This window comes from Petaurus breviceps, unplaced genomic scaffold (genome assembly GCF_028583685.1).
Source record: "Petaurus breviceps papuanus isolate PSGF00001 unplaced genomic scaffold, PetGlider_PUasm1.0 379, whole genome shotgun sequence".
NCBI lineage: Eukaryota > Metazoa > Chordata > Mammalia > Diprotodontia > Petauridae > Petaurus > Petaurus breviceps.
The window spans coordinates 1,648,561-1,673,522 of record NW_027186303.1 but is presented as its reverse complement, the minus strand read 5'-3'; the positions used below and the strand labels follow the sequence as shown (position 1 = coordinate 1,673,522).

The following is a 24,962-nucleotide window of genomic DNA, read 5'->3' as shown; positions in this document are numbered from 1 at the left end:
CCAAGAACCTGAGTTCAAATCCTGCCTTTGACACATTGTTGTGTGATCCTGGGCAAGTCATTTAGCTCCCAATTATCTCAAGCATCAATCTGAGAATCTAAGTTATAGACATATTACATTTCTGCATCAATAAAAGGAGCTTGGATATCAGGAGCTCTCTGCAAGGATGAAATCATAGAGCTGGACCCCACCTCACCCCCCAAAATGAGAGATTCATTAGAATCAAGTTAATAAATTGCCCATGGTTGCATCGCTAGTGAGTGTCACAATTGGCATCTGAACTTGGATCTACTGGCTACAAGCTCAATGGTTTGCCCTCACCCCCACTCCCCACTATCCCACCCTGCCCTATTGATGTTATCTGTAACAGTGAACACCAGCTGGTCCCTCTGCTGCTGTCATTGCCACCTTGCCAAGAATGTCCTTTATTTTTTTTGGAGGGGTGGAGTCAATCAGGGCTAAGTACCTTGCCCAGGGTCACACAGCTAGTGAATGTCTGAGGCTGGATTTGAACCCAGGCCTTCTTGACTCCAGAGCCAGTGCTCTATCCACTATGCCACCATCCTTTACTTTTAGCAAAGGAGAAATAGCACTAGTAGTTGACCAAGGTTTCATTTCTAAATGGGGTTCTCAACTCTGGTTAACAAAGCAAGCAAAAGACCTCAGAGATCACTATTGGTTTTTTTTTAAGCAATTGGGGTTAAGTAACTTGCTCAAGGTTATACTGCCAGGTGTTTCTGGGCGGGTGCTAAGTGTCTGAGCCTGGATTCGATTCCCAGGTCATCCCAACACTGGGGCCTGTGCTCTTACTCGCTGTGCTACCCGGCTGCCCCAGAGATCACTATTCTTTCTAAATAATTCCTTGAGAAGACAATTGGGTCATAAAAAGAGCTAGAAAAGGGATCAGAGAGGTTACAGAAACACAGATTTGGAGCTAGAATAGACCTCAGATGCTCTCTAGCTCAACAGCCTCAATTTACAGATGAGTAAACTGAGGTCCTGAGAGATTAAGGGACTGCCCAAGGTCCCACAAGTACTAAGGTCAAGAGGAGGGGTCAAAGCTCTAGAATTAGACTCAACTTTTGATGTCATGTAACCTTAGGATCGTGACTTTTGTCCAAACTCTTCATTGCACAGACTGAGGAAACTGAGGACCAGGGAAGGTAAGGGAGCTGCTCAAGGTCACAAAGGAAGTAGGTGGCAGGCCCAGGTTTCCCAAAGCCATTGTTTCTTTCATGATGGCCCGTTACTGTCCTGATCCCACAAACTCACCAGGTTCTCAGCTCCTCTATATATACCCAGTTAAGAAAGGAAGAAAAAACTCAACTTAGAAATCAAATGGCCTGGGGGAGAGGATAGAAAATAAAGGAGAGAGAGGTTGGCATTAATTATAGGGGATCACTTTTCAAACCAACAAGGGGTCAGCAACTCAACTGGAAAGGGAGATGGTTTTTCTTTGGAATAGCTTACTCACTGGAGTTTAATGACCCACAGCTCACCTGAGGTCAGACTTCTTTCTAAGGCAGGTATTAATCCCTCAGGACAGGCCCTACACCTCGATCTTATTCACATAAATCAATAGTGATGGGTCAGGGAATTTCTTTGTAAGCTCACTGTGCAAGGGCAGAGCCCAGCAATGGAGCATGGCAACACTCAGCTCTGGAGAGAGCCTCATATACCAAAGCAGAAATGAGTGGAACAACATTCGAAAAGCAAGCTTCCATGGGCTAGAGACAGGCTTGCACCTGGCACAGTAATTGAATAACAAAAGGCACCATTTTGCCATGGCTGCTTCAAGAGATGCCTTATCTTAATAGAAGATGCTTCCTGGCTTATCCCTGTTTCACCCTCGGATTTTGTTACACAGATAACATCCTACAGAATGGCAGTCAATTATTAATCTCCATAGGCTCTGGGTGTGCTCTTGCAGATGCTGGATTTAGTTTCGAGATCATTTACACATGGGGAACAATTATTTGTGTAAAGCAAATAATAATTTACAATAACATTAATATTAATAACAATAATGTTGATCTGTTCATCCTTACACTGTACTGTCAAAACAAATCCACAAAGAGGATCATTACAAGACCTCTTACTTACTTCCATGTCTGAGAACAGGAATGATTCTTTCTGGCCAGAAAATAAGAGACTTAGCTTTTTCATTCTCTCAATTACCTCTCACCAGGAAAAGTGATTGGTTAAATTATGTGCATGATATATACATTTCTATCCTCTGGGTGCACCATAGGTTTTTATGAGCTGGCCTGAAAACCAAGTCATTGAATCTACTTATAAATGAACATTTAGTAGCTCATTCATTCATCAGTTGGGACCATATGTTCTGAGTCACAAAATCTCAGAGCTAAAAGGAACTTCAGAGGTCATTTAGCCCAAGTCAGACCTAAACAGGAATCCCCTTTAACATCCCTGACAAGATGGCATATAGCTTGGTGGCCTCCAGTGGTAGAGGGGTGGGGTGGCAAATCCACCTTCTCCCATGGCAGTCTGTCCTATTTTGGAATAGATTTTAGTTCTGAGTTTCCTTTTTCAGTTCTGAGGGAGATTTCATCTGACCATCTCATAGCCATGGTAAAAAAAATTGTCTGAGAAAAACCCAGAATGAGGGAGGGAAGTGGTTCCCCTTTACTGGAGGTCTTCAGGGAAGAATTAAATCAATGGCCATTTGTTGGGTATGTTATAAAAGGGACTCCGGGTTAGGAATGGATGAGACCAGAGGCCCTTGGAGGCCAGGTCTAGTTCTATGATCCCTTCCAAGTCTGAGATTCTGTGAAGTTAAAAGGAGGCTTCTTCTACACTGGCTCTACTCCTAACTCTCTACTTTCCTACCTCCATCCCTAGAGATGTCTCCCCCCTTGCAGCCCTCTCCTTCAATTGGTGAGTTCCTGTTTGGACCACCATTTAAGAAACTGTCTAGATAAACCATGCTCACTTCTCCTCTGGCTCCATTTCTGACTGTCCAGGCTTTGTCACCTTTGTCCTAGCAGCCTTCTCATCCATGCAGAAACCCCCCTCTCCTCAGGTACCCCTTTTTCTCACTTGCTCTCAACTCTGTCTCTGCCTTCCAGCCCCCTTTTATGTGCTGTATTCTTCTCTTTGAATGTAAACTTCTTGAGGGTAGAGACTTTTCATTCTAGTGCTTAGCAGAGTGTGGGGGACATAACATACACTTAATAAATGTTTTATGCATTTATTACTCTTTCCCCCTATGACTCTGAAGTACTAGGAATGGATTATAATACTAGTAATGATGCTTTTGAGGTTCTTTGGTGCCTACCATACTGAAAAAAAAAGAATTCACATTTCTTTGTAGATATAAATATCTTTATCCTCATTGTCTTCTGAAATAGGGGAAATCCCATTTACAAGTTCATGTGAAGAGATTCTGAACTAGGAGCAACTAGTTATAACAAGCATTTGGCAACTTCCTCCTATGTACAGTGAAAATGGTCCCTCCCTACCAGGTCACACAGAGAACCCATAGGGGGGATGACCATTTATAGACCAGTCTATATAGGGAAATAAAAACATAATGGTGGAAAGGATCTTAGTTATCCAGAATAAAACAGAACACATCAATATTCTTTAAGCCTTACCAGAAAGCACATTTTTTCTTACACAGATTAATGTGGGGGTTAGTTAAAGGAATGAGGATATTAAACCTGGAGAGGAGAGGACTTATTGGAAAACATGATAACTGTCTTCAAATATTTGAAGAGTTGTCAAATGGTAGAGGCACTGGATGTGGTCTGCTTAGTTCCAGAGGATAGAATAAGGGAAAATGGGTAGAATGTGAAAGAAGCAAATTTAAGCTTTATATAAGGAGACCCTTCCTAACAATTAGAGCCACCCAAAGTAGAATGTGCTGCATTTAGAGATAGTAACCCCCCATCCCTTCCTCACTGGATGTCTTTGGGGAAGAGTAGGATTACCACTTATTGGGTATGTTCCATAGCATAGTTGATAGAGTGCTAGACTTTGGGTTTTGAAGACCTACATTTAAGTTCTTTTTCTTCTGCTTTTTTGAAGGGGGGAAGGCAGGGCAGTTGGGATTAAGTGACCTGCCCAAGGTCATACGGCTAGTATGTGTTAAGTGTCTGGGGTTGGATTTGAACTCAGGTCCTCCTGACTTCAGGGCCGGTGCTCTATTCACCGTACCCCCTAGCCGCCCCTACATTCAAGTTCTGCATCAGACAATTACTAGAACATGTGATTCTGGAAAAGTCACTTAACCTCTGCCTCAGTTTATTCATCTATAAAATTAAATTATACACCCAAACTTCTTTGTAAACCTCGAAGCACTATGGAAATATTAACTATTGTGATTATTGTTTTGTGGAGGGAATTTTTGTTCAAGGTTGGACTTGATGTCTTCCTTCCAAATACAAGATTCTATGATCAAGTCCCTCATTTTACAGATAAGGAAATTAACTTGTCTTGCAACACATAACAGAGTTGAGAACTGAATTGGGCTTTTTGACTACCATGAAGCCATGTTCACTTTCATTACATTATATTGTCTCTAATCGTAAGACCAGAAGGAAGGGTTATATACCCATCCTGTTGTAGGAAAAAGGAAACCTGGGTTCAAATCACAGCTCTGTAACTATGTGACATTAGGTAAGTAAATTCCCCTCTCAGGGCCTCAGTTTCTTTATCTGTAAAATGAAGGGACTGGATTGATGACTTCTCAGGAGCCATTTACCTCTAAGTCTATATGAATGAACAATCCTCTCTTTAAGTTGGAAAGGGTGAAACTCTCCTCCAAGGATTAGAATTGGAGGGGGTAGGGGAGTGGATACATAGAAGTGGAGGTTTAGGGGCAGCTAGGTGGCGCAGTGAGTAAATCGCTGGCCTTGGAGTCAGGAGGTCCTGAGTTCGGTTCCGGCCTCAGACACTTAACACACACACACACACAGCTAGCCGTGTAACCTTGGGCAAGTTGCTTAACCCCAATTGCCCTCCAAAAGGCAAAAAAAAAAAGTGGAGGTTTAATAGCAATAGACAGGGCTAAAAGGGGCTGGGGAAAGGAGATATGGAGAAGATATCCCTGTAGAAATTTGTTTCATTCCCTCCTTTTCCTCCTGTAGTTGAAGACCAAAGGGAAAATCCTGGAGAACCCCTGACCTCTCTCCACTAAGGTGGGCTGGCAAGAGACCAGGAGGCACTCAGCTGATGAGGAAGCATTTGAGTTAAGTGGAATTATCCTTTGAAGGCCAAGAGATTGGAGTAAAAGCCAAGGATAAATGTCCTTGACTGACTAATCAGGCAATGGACATCTGAGACTGGTTCAGGGATCCAAGTGAGCCCAGTCCTCAGTGTTTACTATGGAAACAGTTCAATTCAATTTAACTCAAGTCAGCACCTACTATGAGCTGGGTACTGTGCTCAGATCAGGTAATATGTAGTTTTAAGGCAGTGCCTGCCTTCAAGGAGACAAAAATAGCCAACGAGATCAGGGATGGGATAACTATCAGAAGCAGGATTTAAACAAGGGTTCCCTGCTTACAAAGGCAGCATGGAATAGTCAACAGAAAGTCAGTCTCAAAATCAGGAAGACCTGGGTTCAAGTTCTGACACACATGGGTCTGTGATCATAAGCAAGTCATTTGACTATTCAAGGCTCTAGACAACTCTTTAATATCTGTTCTTAAAATGACATCCATGAATTAAGGATTCAAAAAATATATTCTGATAATTATATTTCAACATCATTGCTTTCCTTTGTAATTCTGCGTATTTTCTTTTATGCATTTAAAAACATTCTGCTGAGAAAGGGGTCTTCACCAGGGTGTCAAAAGGTTCCAAGAAAGTTAAGTTGCCTTGCTTTAAGTTTAGGTAAGTTTCAATGGAGGTACTGATTTGCACTGCTGGAGAGAGTTTCCTTACCTGGGAGTTCCCTGCACCAGGGAAATGAGTCTATTCTTTATCTCCATCTTCTGCTTCCACAAATAGTGCTTTCTCCCCTAAGCTACTATCTCCCTGAGATTTCAAGTTTAGGCATCTTCCCATTAGACAATGGGCAACAAACTCAAGAAAAAAGCATAGAAAATCCAACACAGTTGGTTCAATTGCCCAAGGCACCAATGGTACATAATAAGACCATGATGAATCCTGATGTTTTGTTTGCCTCAAACCCCTCCCAGCCCCAGGATTTCATAAGAAAAGCTAAGATCACATAGGGCTGGAAGATACCCCAACTGCCCCCTCCCCAATTTCTCTTTTCAATCTGGGACCATTCACCAGGAACTCAGTAAGGAAGCGAGGGCCACAAAAGCAGTATAAATCTCAGTTTCAGGCTTGGGAGGACATAGTAACTCTTCTGGTTACTATGCATCTCTCTAGAGGTAAATTATAGGATGGTACCAGGCTCAGGCAGGGCCTGCATGAAGGAGAATGTCTTAAAAAAATATCAGGATGAGTCCTCCTTAGATAGCAAGCACGTTCTAAACCCACAGAAACCCAGCCCTCACTGAGCCGGGGGACGATTCTCGTTTTAGCACCTGCATGGCCTTCCGTCCCCCAAAGTCTTCCTCCAATCCCTTTCTGCAGCACAGAGGGTGCCCTGGACCCTGCACAACTACCCCAATGGGGCAGAACTTCTGTCAGGCTCCCTAAGTCTGAAAAGGCTTCAAGTTCATATACAGAAACATTGGTGGGACAGTGGGTAGACTATCAGGCCTGAAGTCAGGAAGACTCATCTCCAAGTTCAAATCTGGCCTCAAGATACTTACTAGCTGTGTGACCCTGGGCAAGTCATTTAAACTTATCTGCCTCAGTTTCCTCATCTGGAAAATGAGCCAAAGAAGGAAATGACAAACCACTCCAGTGGCTTTGCCAAGAAGATCCCAAATGGGATCACAGAGAGTTGTATATGAGAGAAAAACCACTGAAAAAAAGGGCAACTGGGCTCCAGCTAAGTTTGAAGAGATACAGACCAAGCAGCCACTGTGTGTAACCTGTGCAATAGGTTGTCTTTGTGAGAGGGTGGGATGTTGGCCCAGGAAAAAGATAAGAATCCAAGATGGCCTTCACTCCTGTGTTTTACCCCTTCCTGCTTCCTCAGAGACAGGAGCAGATGAAGCGCAAAATCATTACCACTGACATGCATTCATTTACCTGTGGATACCCTTAAAAAAAAAAACAAACCTGTACATTTTGGTTTTTAGACCATCTATGTATCCCACTGAATCCTCCTTTCCCTTTGAGAGAGACACTCAGTGTAACCGGGGTCCCTAATTATTTTTGTATCTTAGACCCCTTTAGCAGTCCAGTGAAGCCTGTGGACACAATTTCAGAATAATGGATTTAGATGCATAAAATTAAATACATAGGATTACAAAGGAAATCAATCATATTAAGATCTAGTTATCAAAAGAACCAAAATGATAGGTCCCAGGTTAATGCATTATGTTATTAGATAATAGTATAGATATATTACACCATTAGACTGTGAGCTCCATGAGGGCAGCTCTATGTTTGTGCCTTTCTTTGAATCTCCAACATTTGGCACAGTGCCTTGCTCATAGGAGGCCCTTTGATAATCATCTGTTGGGTTGACTTGTTCACTTATATCCAAGAATAAAAAAGAGGAAAAACAGCACATCAAAATTAATGAACATATGGAAAGCATCTGAGATCATTTCTATGCAGCATTCTGCACCCATAGCTCCCCACTCTTGCTAAAAAGGTAGAGGGCACTTAGTTGTTTTCATTGTGCTAGACCCTGTGACCCCATTTGGGGTTTTCTTGGCTGAGATACTAGAATGGTTTACCATTTCCTTCTCCAGTTGATTTTATAGATGAGGAAACAGGCAAACAAGGTGAAGTGACTTGCCCAGGGTCACACAGCTAGTAAATGTCTGAGGCCAGATTTGAACTCAGGAAGATGAGTCTTCCTGATTCCAAGTCCAGTGTTCTATCCATTGCACCATGGAGCTGCCCAGAGAGGAAAGTACCTTCTCATATCATTTCTTCAAGGTCTATAATGACTAAGACTGGTCATTATCATTTCAAAACACAACTGGATACTCTTAAAGTATGATTTCAGTCCAATGACCAATGAGCTGATGCAGGAGTAGAGGAAATTAATGGCTTCCATACTGGCATTCTCCCCATAAAGCCAAACTAGCTCTACATGAAAGAAGCTACAAACAGGCAGTTATTGAAAGAAGCTTACATTTATCAATAACCACCTGGAGTATTGTTCAAGTTCGCTAATCATCAGAGAAATGCAAATGAAAACAACTGTTAGATACTACATTGTGTTAATTACATTGGCAAAGGTGGTTATAAGAGATAAGATCCAGGGCTCGAAGGGCTGTGGAGAAACAGGCACATTATTACAAGGTTAGGAGAGCTATGAACAGGTGCCATCTTTTCAGAAAGCCATATGCCATTAAAAATATGAAATACAAAGCTTTTCACACCCTCTGACCCAGTGACCCTAGCATTTGGACCTCAACTTAAGGATGTTACTAAAAGGGGAAGAATGATGTGTCTGCACAAAAATATTCCTAGCATCGTGATTCATAATTTAAAAAAATAACTGGAAACAATTCATATGTTTGATGATCAAGAAATGACTGAAGAAATGATGGGATTGATTGCAATGGAATATTATGGTTACATCTAGAAATTTTAAAAATGAAGAATGCAATGATTTATGGGAAGACTGTGAAGTGATACAGTGAAGAATGAAGAATCAGAATAACACACATTAACAACAAATGGAAACTTTTAAAAAATAATAGTCACAAAATCTATAAAAATAGAGAAAATGAAAGGAACTCAATGAATAATCTATAATAGAAAGACCACTGATTTAGAGTCAAGAGAGATCTGGGTTGAATCTTAACTAACGCTAAATGTTCGAACTTACACAACTCAATTTGCTTTTTTAATGCTTTTTTTTGAAAAAAAATTAAGTATTAGTTTCCTCATCTGTCTAATGGGCATAATAATATCTACATCACTTAACTAATAAGATTATTGTAAGGACATTGCTTCAAAAACCTTAAAATATGCAAATATAAGATATTTATTTTCTTATCTTGCTAAAACTGATATACACTTAATTTTTTTAAACTCTGTGATAGATAAGAAGAATTGGGAGGACCTGAGTTCAAATGCAGCCTCAGACACTTAACACTTACTTAATTACTTAGCTGTGTGACCTTGGGCAAGTCACTTAACCCCAATTATTCTACCCTCCCCTCTCCAAAAAAGACCCCCCCTCCCCCAAAAAAAGAATTGGCTCTGGTGTTAGATAACTTGGCTTCAAATCCTTCCTCCGATGCCTACCACCTATGTGGCCTTGGTTAAGTCATTTATTCTCCTTAGGCCTTAGTTTCCTCAGCTGTAAAATGAGAGGGGGTTTGAACTAGATGGTATCTGAGCTCCCTTACCATTCTAGATCTATTATCCTATAAAGTGTTCACCGTTTCACATGTGATTTAAAAAAATTATTGCTAGCATAACTGATAACAATATTAACAGTATGAGATGGGAAAGGGTTGATCAGTCAAGTAGAAAGTAAAGAATATTAAATGGACAGTTCAAGTGTTACACTGGTCTCCAGAGAAAATCAAGATACAGCAAAGATACAAAGCCTCAGGGGACACACACACTCACTTCCTGCTTTATATCTACCACTGTCCGCCACATTGGCTTGAGGAGGAGATGCAGGTGGGACCCCCTCCTCTAAAGAAGTGTTTGGTTGGTATGGCTGCCCCTCTCATCATTTCCTCTAATCCTGCCCCTGAGTGTCTCCCTTGAACACTAAGTACCCACTACATTAGGACTCTATTTAAGTAGATACAAAATCAATACCAATTGATTAATTGGCCCTCCCCTAACACTGCCTCCTGATTGCCATCTATGAACAGCAATTACCTCTCTTAAGAGAAGCTCTCTTCACCAAGAATTTGTGACTAAATTAGAAGCAATTTCAAATCACTTATAACCATGGTTCCATGATCTCACTAAAGAGGACTTATCCTCCAATTCCCCAGATTAGAATTATCAAACATGGAGAGGTTAAACTCAGACTGGATTAAAATGTAATTGGAGAATATATAACAAAATAAATAAAAATACAACAGAACATAGATAACTTTAATATCTGGTTTTCTAAATCAGTATGTGGCCCATAAGGACAAGCTAGGCAACGCCATAGTGCACAGAGCACCAGACCTGGAGTCAGGAAGTCATCTTCCTGAGGGGAGGAGGGGAAAGGGGAGGGGAGGGGAAGGAAGACTGATCTTTGTTTTTTTCAGATGGAGAAAAAGATTCATATTTAGGTAGGAGCTGAATAAGATGGGCTCTCAGGTTACTTCTGAGATTCTATGATTCTTTCTACCTAAAAGGGGATAGCCAATTAATTATTAAAGGATGCCATCTGGGTGGGAACCCTTCTCCTCTCCCGCCATTCACCACAGTACTGATGTTCAATCTTACTGCATGTTCTCTCTTACCCATTATGATAGGTGAGGCACACATATAAGCCATCTGTTATATGCACACACAATAGATACACACATTAATTCCACTCTATGAAAGGTACTGTGTGCACTGCAGAACACATACTAGCAGAGAGGATGAAGGGCCCACAGCACTGCCTTTTATAACTTAAAAGCTTTTTGTGAGAAAGGGTTTTGGGGGGGGGGGGGAGAGTCTGCCCCACTCTCATAAAGAACATGAATTGTTCCCTCTCTGCCGTTATTTTATAGCATTATGTCATGGGCAATTCACCCTGTGACAGAAAGAAAGTACCAATTGTCAGAACAACTAACACTATGAATCACCTCCACCCAGGGGCCTCTGTTCACTTTGCATTAAGTCAGAAGTTAGTGCTCCAAAGACCCTGGCTTTGGGCTGGCCCCCTCTGTTCCTTAAGATGAATATTTAATGCTTGCAAATGAACTGAAAGCTAGCCCCACAAATTGGGTCCTGGGAAGCCCATCCATCTATTAACATCCTGACTCTGGTTCCCAGATATGACAATAAGTACCCAGACGTGGAGATGCGACTTGTATTATCAATGAAGTTCCAGGAAACAGAGAGATGGTAGAGCTAATATTGTTCTGAGTCCCGGCTGAATCACCGAGGAGGGAGGGAGGGGGGGAGGGAGTCTTGCGCTAATAACAGACAGTGCACTCTCCAGCTCACCACGATCCCTGCTAGAAGCCTTTACTTACCATTTATCTTTGGTTGTCTAATTGAATTGATAATTGCATCTTTGGACTATCCCCAGACACGTGTCCAGTGAGCTGAAGGATGCAGTCTCCCAGCAGGAAAGAGGACGAGCTGTCAATGTGAGGACGTTCGTAGACAGCTCAGCCTCTACTTGCTAATTCGCTCGAAGGGACTGTTTGATTCCTTCATGGGGAAATGCTAGAGAAGGGACGTCTTAAAAACAAACTCAGTGACAGTAGCAATGGAAACAAAAGCACATCCAAATGAAGCCAAATGCAAAGTGTTTGTAAGGACCAGTCTTGGTCCCAAAGAACTCCCAATCCTAGAGACAGGGAAGTGCAACAGCCAAAGATCGTCATATACACGTCAGATGAGAACACCGTGCTGGTCAGTTTCATTGGCTTTTTGTTTGTTTTTGTTATGAAAGGGCTCACTGGGTGTCAGAAAAAAACTGTGATAGTGATTTTTTTAAAGGCATGAATAAACTTTATAGAACACTGGACTTCGAATCAGGAAAACCTGAGTTCAAATCTTGCCTCAGACAGTTGTGTGACCCTGGGCAAGTCACTTAGCCCATTTGCCTCAGTTTCCCCTTCTGTAAAGCAAGGGGAGAAGACTTGATGGTCTTCAAGGTCCCTTCCATCTCTACATTTATGACCTTGTGATCCCATATACAGAAAAAAGAGACCATGTTTTTTAAAAGATAGACTCTCTTCTTACAATTTTCTCTCTACTTTTTCCACTCCCAAATTTCAAAGCAGTAATTTAATATAGACCTAAAATAAAAATGCTAGGCTGTATGCTAATATCTAAGTATGTAGAAATGCAGATTTAGAATGCAAAGATCATTCACTCCTATCCCCTCATTTTACAGATGAGGAAACTAGAAAGTGGATGAGACTTGCCTAAGGTCATATACATCTTAAGTGGGATTTGAACCCAAATCCATTCCTCTTTCCACTACACCCTGGTGTCTTCCCTCTTCTATTTGACAAAAGCTGAAGAGCAAACACTGGAGAGGCAGTATGGTGCAGTGGAAAGGGAATGGGAATGAGTGTCACAAGATCTGGATTCGAATTCTATCTCTGCTACTTAAACTCCATGATGTTGGGCAAGAAACTTCCCTTCTTTGAACCTTAGGTTCCTCATCTGCAAAATGAGGGGGTCTCACTAGTCGATCTCTATGGTCTATCTCAATTCTGAATTGATGGTCCCCTGAAATATTCACTGGGTGGCAAAGCAATGGGAGTTCTGGGGCAGGGGTAGGGGCAGCCCAGTAGCTATTTGAACCCCAGATCTCTATGAAAAGGGCCAGACTCCAAAGGGTGATGTCTAAGATTCCCTCTAGACCTACTTCCTATCATCCCAAATGGAAGCTATGACATCTCTATCATTCCTCAGTGGTAGAAAAAAGGAGTTTCCAAAAAAGGTAATCTTGGTAGTTACTTGCAAATCAGCTTTCAAGCTTTTTTTTTTTTCCAGCTTTTCAAGAAGCAAAGAAATGGTATGGCTAAGGCTGAGTCCTGGCTGAATCATCAAAGAGAGAGAGAAATAAGTCATCAATAGACATTTATTAAATGCCTGCTGTGTGCCCAGCACTGGACTCCTTGCCCTCAAGGAGCTTAAAATCTAGTGGGAAAAAGTCTTGTGCTAATAACTGATGGCATGTTCTCCAATCCATGATGATTCCTGCTAGCTTTTAAGGTGGTTTTTTAGCCAGGAAGATCTGAGACCAGAAGAAAAAAGCACCCTTCACTATGGAAGGTGTTGCTCTGCCACTGACCCTGTGTGCCTCTGAGCAAACTGCCGCCCTCCTCCCCCTGCCCCATAGTTTCCTCATTTGTAAAACGAGTGGGTTAGAGTCAATGGTCTGTGGTGCCACTTCTAGCTATAAATCTATGATATTACAATTTGTCCTGGGTAAGAGCTTCTAGAGTTGTTTCTGGTCTGTCTCATATTTTCAAAAACCCAGGCACTTCAGCAGAACCATTGGATTCCCCAACATCTCCTAATGGGGGAAGGCAATGGGATGGCAAGAGCTCAGTCTGAAAGAACCTTGGTCTGGAAGAACCAGGATCTGGTCCCTCCTCCCTTTCCTTCCCCCCTCCCCCCTTGCCTTTTCCCTTACCCCCTGAACCCAGAACAGTTCCCTGACAAGTATCTGGATAACCTGGTTGAACAACAGCTGATTCACCATGAAAGAAAGAATCAGTCATTCCTCCCTTGTACATCCTAATTAAAAGACGAAGGGCACAGGGCATGGGAGAATTCAGCCCCTGGCAGCTCCCAATAGCCACAGATTTGCCTTCAATTCCTCATTCAACTTCTGCCCAAAGGCACGTGTCTTCTGCAGCTGTGAGAGGAGGTGATGGCATCCAGTTGGCTTCCTTTGGGAACCACGCTGAGCGGAGGCTGGCTACTTCCTCCCCAGCACAGCACACCTGCCATAGAAACCCTACTTGTTGGAGCGTATAAAACAAGCTAAGAGGGGGCAACAATTCCCTTTATGATATCCGTGCCCTGTGCCCTACAGTGATAGAGCGCACGTGCTCTCTCAAACAGAGGCTAACATTTTCCCTCTGGCCATGGGAGAACCTTTTTTTTTTTTTTTAATGTTTTATAAACCTTTATCAAGGTTCTAGCTGATAGTTTCAATTCCACTGGACTGATTTTAAATACCATCCTCCCTTTCTCTTAATAAATGCATTGTTGCATTGTGGGTCATGAACACAGGGTGTGACTGCCCAGCCATCTTTCTTTCCAGGGCAAACTTCTTGTGCTCAAAGAAACTTTGTAATCCATGATATAAAAGTCATACGAGGAATAAGGAATTGAGCAAGAGGGGAAGTTATTTGTTTAGGGTCTTCTGTGATGCTGAAGGAGTGTATTCATTAAATTTTTAAGAGCTCTAAATGTTGCTGTTCTGGGGGCAAAACATCAGTTGCCTCACCCTAGTTACAGTTCTGATGACTGGTTGACTGATGACTGGAGTTAAGACTAGCTAAAGGCTGAGCTAAGAAGTTTCCATAAGTCACTTAGCCATTGAAGAAGCAAAGTCTTCAGACAAGTTCTAGCTTAGGGATGATGGATCAGGAACATTAAAATGGTGCAGCAAATGATTCTGATGAGGCAGAAAAGGAAGAGCTGATTTGGAAGAGGCACAGAAGAGGAAAAATGTCTTCGAGCTGGGAAACCAAAGGGCTGCCTTCATGTATTTGAAGGGTCATCCCAGGAAAGATATTCCTTTACTATTCTATTACAACAAATGCCTCCACTTTGAGCTAATGGTATCCTCAGGCTGAATGGTGAAAGTGAACCCACTGGGGTTTACTTAATCCCAAAGTAAAGTACTTAACTTCTTAATGGCCCGAAGGCAATTCTCTAAGACTATAAAATGGAGATGAGTTGTGATTTGTGTCTCTGGGTAGTGTTTCCATCCTGGGAGTTTCTTACATGAATTAAATCACTAAAATTTTAAACTATGTTCCTTTTGCAATTCAAGAGAGATCACAGTGGGTGTTTGTGAGCTACAGCTTAGAATGGAAGACCTACAAAAGTACCTTCAACCTGGAGCAGTAGTTCCTCAGGGGATTCAACCCATGAGTATCATTTGGGAAGGGCAGCTTCAGAAGGGAGCCCTCTTCTTTTCTCCAACTAAAACTTTTTTCCCCAGTTGGTCCTCTTATGACAGGAACTCCACACCATTTTTTATTTGTTACCCTCCTTAGGAACATTCAAAAGGTCTGGAAGTAGCCTTCTCCCAAGGATTACTTGGGTTGCCTCCCTGGACCCATCTAACTCCTCTCCCTGCCTTGCCTAGTCCCCAAGCAGCACCAGTTACTGGCATCCTTACATCAAGAAGCAAGCCATGAGGGGGTGGCTAGGTGGTGAAGTGAATAGAGCCCCAGCCCTGGAGTCAGGAGGACCTGAGTTCAAATCTGGCCTCAGACACTTAACACAAAAAAACTAGCCGTGTGACCTTGGGCAAGTCACTTAGCCCCAATTGCCCTACCTTCCCCCTCCAAAAAAGCAAACAAACAAACAAAAAGAAGCAACCTGTGCATCTTGGACCATGAAGTCACTGCTAGCTCTGGTTTGATCAACATCTTCACTAGAAACCTGGGGCAGCTTCCAGGAAACGTCAGAGCATGAGTGCAATGAAGTAGACGCATCCTTCCCCTGCATCTGGATGGGCCATGATCATCTCCTGTAATTTGTGATTAATAATAGAGGGTTCTCCCCAGCACCATCTGCATAGTGAGGTTAATGCAATATTTCGTGTTTGCCAGCCAGCTGCTCTTCTACTATCCTGACAGTAACTAATATCTTTGCATAAGGAGACAGTCTACAAGTAAATCAATTAATTCCTATTTGGCTGGTAGACAGCTGCTGTCCTGCTGCAGGATAATTAGATGTACTCCTCATTTATTAATTGACCAGAGTCTGCACAGCTGTTTTTTTGACACACACCTTACTTCTTTCTAAAGGTTGACATGTGGGGCTGATACTTGTCATTGTTCACACACCACACACGGGAGAAGAGGATCCTTTTTCCTCCTTAATTCTTATTCCTAAGGGAGTATTTGCCATGTGAGAGGCAGCATGGTTGGTTTTGGAGACAGAAAGACCTGGGTTCAGACCTTGCCTCTGACATATACTGACTGTGGGACAGTAGGCAGAGCATTTAATCTCTCATTGCTTCCCTAGGCATTTCTCCAAGACTATAAATTGCATATGAGTTGTTAATTTGTACTAGTGGATAGAGTTTCCATCCTGGGAATTCCTTACAGGAATGAAATCGTCAAAATTTTAAAACAAGATAAGCACAGTTTATAGTCGAAAGGGACCTCGAAGATCTTTTAGTATGCCATCACAACCTACCTGACTAAGGGAAGTCCCCCAAATTGTCCTCAACAAGGAATCTTCCTGCCACTAATTGGGGAATCCCCAGTGACAGACACTCCATACAAGGCAAGTGTAGTCATCTCCTTACATCACTATCTCACTAAGCAGTTCTGATTATTAGGAAGTTTTTACTTGTATAGGTCTCCCTGTCGATTCCACCCAAAACCCCTTGTTCTATCCTTTGATGTCAAGGAGAACAGGTCTCATTCACTTGGCAGGTGTCTCTCCCACCCCCACCCCCCAAATAAATCATCACTCCTTAGAGAAACTAACAGCTTTCAACTGGTCCTCAGAAGACATGATTTCCAGTCCTAGCAAAACATTCCTCCAGCTACCATAGAGCTTGAAAACATGGTTCTTAAAATAGGGTCTTTTTAATAAGAGCTCTCTGGAAGAGGGAGGAGGAGGGAGAAGGAAACATTTGGAATTGAATGTAATAAACAAACAGAAGATATAAAAATACACATAAAAAACGTACTGTCCTTGACTTTGTTCAATCCAACAAACATTTATCAAGCACTTATGTTAGATGCTGGAGGTATAAAAACAGAAGAGAAAACGGAAAATGGCTGATATTCTATTAGGGGGTGCAGTATTTACAGATGTCAGTAATCTCTCACTCAGATAATCTGGCGTGGAGAGAGAGCACTACCGACTATGGGGATCAGGGAAGGCTTCCTATAGGAGGTGACACAAAATCTGAGCCTTGAAGGAAGCCAGGCATGGCAAGGGATGGTGGTGAACAACACATTCAGTCCAGGTACACAGGGGCCACCTGTGCAAAGACACAGAATGTGGAAATGAAAAGTCAAGTATGGTGGACAGTAAAAAAAAAAAATGAAGTGACTAGAACACTGTCTATGAAGGGAAACAAATTAGTAGAACCATCCAGTCACAGAAACATCAGGTCTATAGCAGGAAGGGACCTTGGAGGTTACCTAATCCAACCCCATCATTTTACAGCTGGGGAAACTGAGGCCTGACAAGCTCAGGTGACTTACCTAAGGTGACACACATACTAAGTATCAGGATAGAACTGATTCCATGTCTCCTGATTCCACAACCAACGTGATTTCCAGCATGCCACAGGCATTGGTCAGTCACCCAACAATGACGATATCCTGAGTCATTACATTACAAGCTCCTTAAGGGCAGGGACTGTCTTTTGTCTCATTTTGTGTCCCCATTGCTTACCACAATACCTGGCACATAGTAGACACTTAACAAATGTTGATTAACGGATTGATGTTGATTTTGTACCTATAAACCCCCATGTGGAAGATGAGGAAAGTGGGCTTTTAAAATATTACAATGAAATCATTTCAATATTTTTTATATGGGCCATATGCACTGAGATATTTTCCCAGCAGTGGGGATGAGTTCATGCTGGGTCCTCCCCACTCTTTTCAATGGCATTCTTATGACTAATTACATACATTTCCGGGGAAAACAGACTGGGGCCAAAGACGGCCAAACTCTCTTCTACCATAACAGAACCTCGGAGGGTCTTAGGTCAGGTCTCCTGTTCTTGGATCGGTATAAATGGGGGTGGGGCATTGGGCAGAAAGGGACCTCTATATCCTCCCTTGACTTGAGCAGGAGGGATTAAACCATCAAGCAATTAAAGGTTGTGTGGTAGAAAGAAAACACAACAAGTGAAAGTGGGGAACTGGGAATTTAATCCCAGTTCAGCTACTTACTTAATAACTCTTATCACAGGGTCACAGACAAAAGGTTGGAAGGGACCAGAGATTATGCAAATTACCCTCTGCCCCATTTGACAGATGAGGAAACTAAGGCCCAGGGACTTGCCCAAGTTTATACAAGAAGTGACAGAGTGAGGATTTGAAAAGCTGGTCCTCCAATACCAAACTCGGCACTTTATTTCCTGTACCCATCTTGTTCAAATCACTGGACTTCTCTGGTCCTCAGTTCCCTCATCTGTAAAATGATGGGGTTAGACTCAAAGGCCTCTGAGGTACCTCCTAACTCTAAATATGTGATCCTGTCACCTCCATGGGTTTCAGTTTCTACATCTGTAAAAAGAGAGTATTGGACCAGATCGTCTAAATCCAGTCTCCTATAGTCCTAAAAACTATCCTCCAAAGAGATTATTGAAGGGGACAGGGAAGAATTAAGGGCCAGTTTTTGCCACTCTCGCACATGGGATTATTAATTGCTAGCAACTCATCTCTCCTTTGCCAGCTGAGTCTGGTCAGAAGCAGGACTGCCCACAGATACACTCAGCCCTCAAATATGCAGTCAGCAACTACTGAACTGTCAGTAACTTGCTGTTGGTGGATCTGATCAGCAATTAGGTTTTATATTTAGACTTGGGAGACAGCATAGAATGGAGAAAATTATAAGACACCCAGTGGTGGTATTTTTTTTTCTAAGAATACCCGATACAAAAATCATTTTCGCCAACTTTCTTTTTTTTCCTCTTGAACAGTAGCGGCTTGAGATAAAATAAGAAAATTGAGGATATAAAAGAAGATTGTAACATATTTCCCAGAGGGGCTTCTGGCCCTTGTTCATCCATTGACATGGAATTCTCTCCTGAAACTCAGTTTTACTCGTCTTCTTACACTATTCATTCCTGACACCCAAGTCCACACTGGTTCCCTTCCGCTAAAAGACAGTTTTCTTTTTATTTGCCACAGGATTTACACTAGATGGAATCTTTTATCCTTTCACTTTCAAGGTGAGGAAATTGAGGTTGAGAGTGGAAGTGATTTACCCAAGGTCACATGAATAAGTAAACCCAGGTCAGCTTTTAAGGTAAATGCAAAGAGAAGACCAAGAGAAAATTGCATCACCAGGAACAAAATTATTTCCAAGTAACAAAGGAGAGTTTCGTGCTTATGATCACATCATTCCTGGTTGGCTGTCCATTTTTACATTTTTGGTGGCTTGGCTGGCAGGGAAAGACAGCTGAAAGAATATGACTGCGCCACCTTGGGTGTTAAGTTTTAAAGGTCTCGTCATATGGAACTGAAGCCCAGAAGGAGAAATGGGTTCCCTTTCTTCTCTCGATTCCACACCACATCCCCCAACAGCAGCCCAGATTAACTCCACGATTTCTTAAAAAAAAAAAAAAAAAAAAAAAAAAGCAGCTTGCCAGCCAGGCTTGGGGGGGAGTAGGAAAGAATCGTGGCTTGAGAAAAAGGAAAGGGGGGGGGGGGAGGCGATGCTGTCTGGTCGGAATACTGACAAAAAAGTAAAGTGATATACAGATATTTCCTTCATGAAGAAACGATGATGAGTGTTGCTGTTCAGTCATGTCTGACTCTTGGTGACCCCATTTGAGGTTTTCTTAGCAGAGATACTGGAGTGCTTTGACATTTCCTTCTCCAGTTCATTTTATGATGAGGAAACTGAGACAAAGAGGGTTAAGTGACTTGCCCAGGGTCACCCAGTTAGGCTGGATTTGAACTCAGGAAGATGAGTCTTCCCGATTCCACCATGTTCTATCCATTATACCACCTATCTGCCCCTATGTTGAGTGTACTCTTAGTTCAAGATGCTCTCAGAAAACCAACTGATGTCCTTCAGTCTCCTCACCTGCAGAATGAAGTAGTTGGACTAGAGGACCTCTCTAAGGTTACTTCCAGCTGGTAATCTACCATCCTTTGATTTCTCTAGGCTTCAGTTTCTTCATCTATAAAAAGGGAGCTTGGCTTAGATGGTCTCAAAGGTCCCCTCCAGCTGTAATGAATGCATAGATTATGTATTTAAAGTCTTAGGAAGTCCTGAAAACAGGAGACATACAAGGAAGTTTAGACAAGCAAGTGTGAGGGAAAAGGGAGTTCCACCGAGAGTCTCCATGTAGATGTCTTGGTAGATGGCCAGTACCCGGTGGTAGCTGAATCTATCCTTAAGCAATAAGCAAGTTCCTAAGTAGTCCCAAGGGGGGGGGGGGGATTGGTCTTATTAATGCCAAAAAAAGAAATGAGAACACCAACAGTTACTGGCCTGTCTATTTGTCCACATTCCTTTTATGTAATTATTAGATGGATGCACTGATGGAGTTGTTGATTTGAGTGTTAGTAGGAGCAAAGCATATTCCACAAGAAGAATAAAATAAAACTACTTCTCCTTCACCAATTGTTTAAAGGGAAGAGGGGAAGACTTATTTTTTCATTCATATTTTTCATCATATTCCAAACACCTGACCCAAGTCACAAAATTGCTTGGCCATGTGTTCCCCATAAAAGCCCAGTCAGAAAAGTGGGAGCAGATTGATAGTTTTATTTGGAAGAACAAAATGGCCCGAGAACAGAAGATGTCAACGGATGGATAGAAATGGTTAACATCTGCAAATTATCCCATGCTTACCTTGTGACCACCCCCGAGCACCCAACTTATATCCAAAAGGAAAGCTGAATAAAGGGCCCTGTCTCTCATTGTCTACCATCAAACAGTTCATGCACCAAAACGGGCCTAAACAAAAACTTCCCTGGCTTGCTATGTCCACACAGTACCTAGATGACACACTTGGGGGGGTTATATGTTCTTATCTCCCCAAATGGAATGGAATGTTTGGTATTCATATCCCCAGTGCCTGGCACTGTCTAAAGGCTTAATACATTGACTGTTTATCGTTTGATTGGATTACTGGGAGAATTTGTTCATCGTGGAAAGACAAATCAGATATTTCAATCTTCAAAGTTGGTTTTTAAATATCTGGCTAATTTCAGCAAGGGGGAAATCAAAGCAGACAACTTAAACTCCAAAGGGGATAGTGGGAAAGTGTTAAACTCTGATTCTCATGTGTTTGAACCCTGGAGTCAAAGTTCAAAGCCTGACTATGAGACTATAGGTAAATAATTTCATTAAGACTCAGTTTCCTCACCTGCAAAACAAGGAGAGAAACATCTTATGGTACCTATTGTGAAATCGCAAGGATCAAATAAGATCTTGTATATCACATACTTTGTAAACTTTATATAAATGTCAACTATTTCTTTTCTAATTTGAAATGGATTTTCAAGCATATCATTTGATCAAAGGGGAAAAAATCAAACTAGACAGCTTAAGCCCCAAAGTAAATGGGGGAGAGATAGAGCAGGAAAAGAAAGGGTCCCAAATTACCTACTTTATTCAGATATCTATTCTAAAATTAGAAAACTGTGAAGTGTTGAAGACCCAGCAAAATGAGTACAATAGAAAGGAGTACCAGACAAAACAAGACAGAAGAGATTATTTGGGTCTTTAGATCCACTCCATTCTCCCCCCCCCCCCAAATACAGTCTGCTTGCTACAGATCTGGCACTGTGGTTCCAGGAGAGGGTTCAAGGATTAAGGAGCTACGATGCCTATGCACAGTCCTTTGTTTCTGGATGACCTCTGACAGGGGAAAGTCAGATATCAAGGGGTCTTGGGGTTGGCCATGACCAAGTGTGGCTAAACTTTCAACTTTCCTCCATCACTTTCAAAGGTTTTATTTTTTCTTCACTCAAGCCCTAGCTGTTGTTTCTCAGACTCTTTCTTTGGTTTTCTGTTTGGTGAAAGCGCATTCAGCATTAATAATAAATATTCTAGCAAAGAAAAGGAGTGGGAAAGACAGAATCCAAATTGGCCAAAAGTGATGGCTGGGCATTTTTAGGGTTAATCATCATGGCTCTAGTGCCCCCTAATATTGTTCTCACTCCCTTTACTTAGGGGCATGGAGTGGGTTGGAATTTATTCATCCCAAAGAGTAACTCTTTTCATAGTCAACAGGCACTGGAAATGTTTACTGCCTTGTTAAAGCTACAGTGAGGCAGATTTATTAGGATAATCACTTAACAAAAAGCCCCAACACGCAAATAATTGAGCATTGCCAAATGTGCTGAGTGAGGTATAACTCAATGGGTACTTGTTAGATTTTAGAATCAAATGGAGAAATCACACACATGAAATTCCTCCTCCAGCCTTCTGATGGAGGTAATACTCCCCCAAAAATCCAACTGATGAAACCAGTCTATGCAACCCCCAAATTCCCATTGCTATGTTTTCCCAGCAGCCCTTGAAACTAGTCTATGCAACCCCCACTTCCCATTGCTACATGTTCCCAGTGGCCTTTGAAACCAGTATATGCAACCCCAAATTCCCATTGCTATGTTTTCCCAGTAGCCCTTGAAACCAGTCTATGCAACCCCCAAATTCGCATTTCTATGTTTTTCCAGCAGCCCTTGCAACAACAACTGTAGTTTGATCTGATTTGTCCAATCCTGGTCTTGTCCAGCAATAAGTAGAACACCAAATCTCGATAACACACCAAGTTCTGAGACATTTCCTTTTTCATTTCTGGCCACAAAGATCCATTCTATAGAGCAAAATAATAGTAAAGTAAGGCCAAAGAAGGAAAATTTGTGCTTGGCAGAACGAAATTTTTAATCCGAACAGGAAGCCATTTTAAAATCCTTCAGCAAGAAGTATCTGAGTCAGAGGCACAAAGACTGAACTGAAGATGTGATAGCAAATCACTTACCTGAGTAGGGTTGTAGAGTTCCTGAAGTGGGCTTCGGGAGCCCTTCCGACAACAGATGTCCATTCCAAAGGGATTCCTCCGCATGACTGAGAAAAGAGAGAAGAGGGGGCTCATTAGCAGTGAAGGGCACGGAATAAATTTTTTATTAAAACAGAAAAGAAAGAGAATTAGGCAGTGAGAGCAAGGGACAGGGAGGATGGGAGGTTGCTGTTTTGTCTTTCGTTCTTGACCGTGACATCAGGAAGGTGGTGCCATGACTTGAAAGTGAATTGGATTTAAGTGAGGCAGGGCTGTGCAAAGTCAGCAGCCTCATTCTCTCCTCTGGAGCCATCTGGGTCCAGTGACCAGATACAGACCAGAGAGACTGGAGATGGCCCCAGGTGTGGAGGAGTATAGGAGGGAAGGAAGAGATAATGGTCACCACCCAGACTTTCCCTGTGCTAAAAGCTCCAGCTTCACTGGTTCCTCAAGGCCAGAGAAGCTGCCAAAGTCTTTCCCAACACTCCTTCTTCCTCCTGCTTGGAACTCCCTCCCTCCTTCCTCACCTCCAAAGCTGAGATCAAGCACTACATTCTACATGAAACCTTTCCCTTTCCCATCTGCTTGTGCCTCACCCCCAACTTCCATTGCCTTGTACATATTTTTATATAATTATTATGCACATATAGTCTCTTGCTAGTAGACAGTAAGTTTCTTGCAGGGAAAGACTTTCATCCTTGTGCCTGTATCCCTAGTGACTTAATAAATGCTTGCTAACTGATTGATGGGTAGAGATGACATTCATAGTGGATATGGCCAAGAAAAATGCTATTCTTGACACCATAAAGGAGAAGCCACAAATAATTTGGGTGTGGGAGGTGGGGTGGGGGGCTGGAACACAGCTTTTGCTACTGACGTAGAAGTTGTCTGGTCTAGCCTCACAAATTTGCCTTCTGATACAGAGTAAGGCACTTTACCTCTCCTGTGCTCATCTGTAAAATGGGATAACATTCGTCCTGCTTATCTTGCTGTACATTTGAAATCACAGATTTAGAGCTAGAAAGGTTCCCAAAGGCTATTGAGTCCAATCCCCTCGTTTGGCAGAAGAGGAAAGTGAGATTCAAAGAGGTAAAACACGGGCGGCTAGGTGGTACAGGAAGGATCTAAGTTCAAAGCCGACTTCAGACACAACACACTTACTAGCTGTGTGACCTTGGGCAAGTCACTTAACCCCAATTGCCCTGCTTTCCCCCCTCCAAAAAGCAAAGAGAGAGAAAGAGACAGACAGAGACACAGAGGGGGGGGGGGGGGGTGTGTGTGTGTGTGAAACAACTTGCCCAAAGTCACACCAGTACAAATGAGCAGAGTCAGAATTTGAATCCTGGACCACTGCCTTTGCCTCTCAATTCCCTACTTTTCCCTCTGTACCACTCTATCTCCTTGTCCATAAAGGAACACATGTTTAGAACTAGAATAAAAGCCATTGAGTCCAATCCCTTCCTTTTACAGATGGGGAAACCAAGGCACAGGGAGGTTTAGTGTCTTGCCCAAGGTCACATAGCTAATGTTAAGCAAGACTTGAATTTAGGTTTTTCTGATTCCACTGCCCCACACTACTCAATGAATGCTTACAGAAGGTGATCAGATAAGGCTCGGAGGAAGGCAGAAGGGGGTACTCACACTGATGAGTAATTCAACACCAACATTTGTTTAGGACTTAGTGGTTGACAAAACACTCCTCACAAAACCTCTTCCAGGAGTTTGCCTGGTCAGTACAAAATATATTCGCTACATATCAACCAGCCCCAGGAGCTTCTCTAATTTATATTTGAAAAATAAGGGAAGGGTAGAGAAGGAAAGCTTTAGCCAAACACAGTATAGAAAATCCATTAGGTTTTGAACAGCCACGATTCAAAACACTAGTTCTTTGTTCCTCAACAGTCACCCTGGAAAAGAATAATTCTACTGTTACTTTCCTTTAAATTTATTGCTTTGCTTTTTCGTTTCCATGAAAAATGAGGTAAGTACCCCCTGTTTCTAGGATGGGACACAAGGATGCAATGGCTGTTCTTTGGAGAGATACCTGGCTTATGCCTGCAGTCCCAGCTGTGGGGGAGGCTGAGGTTGGTATATCAGGAGTTCTGAAAAGCAGGGGGCTAACCGAATCCAGTGCTGGCACTGTCTGGCATTAGTGCAGCGAGCTGCTAGGAATGGGGCTACCGGGTTACCTATGGAGGAAAGAGCCCAGGCGGGAAACAGAGAATGTCCAAGCTCACATCCCAGGGAGAGCAGGCTTGGGCCCATGAGTAAGTAGCCCATTCCTGCACTTCCAGACTGGAAAGGAAAGAGGGAGGGAGGGTAGGAGACTAGGAGGAGGGGAGGGAAG

The 24,962-nt window shown here is 42.4% G+C and overlaps 1 protein-coding gene across 1 annotated transcript in view; it reads right to left on the bottom strand.

The window, feature by feature from the left end:
• Positions 1-24,962, bottom strand: part of CHST11 (carbohydrate sulfotransferase 11) — a 311,294-nt gene that overhangs the window by 152,426 nt on the left and 133,906 nt on the right. The window contains exon 2 of the mRNA XM_069099385.1: positions 22,598-22,683. Within this exon, the coding sequence (XP_068955486.1) occupies positions 22,598-22,683 (86 nt within the window). The remainder of the gene's footprint in view (positions 1-22,597; positions 22,684-24,962) is intronic.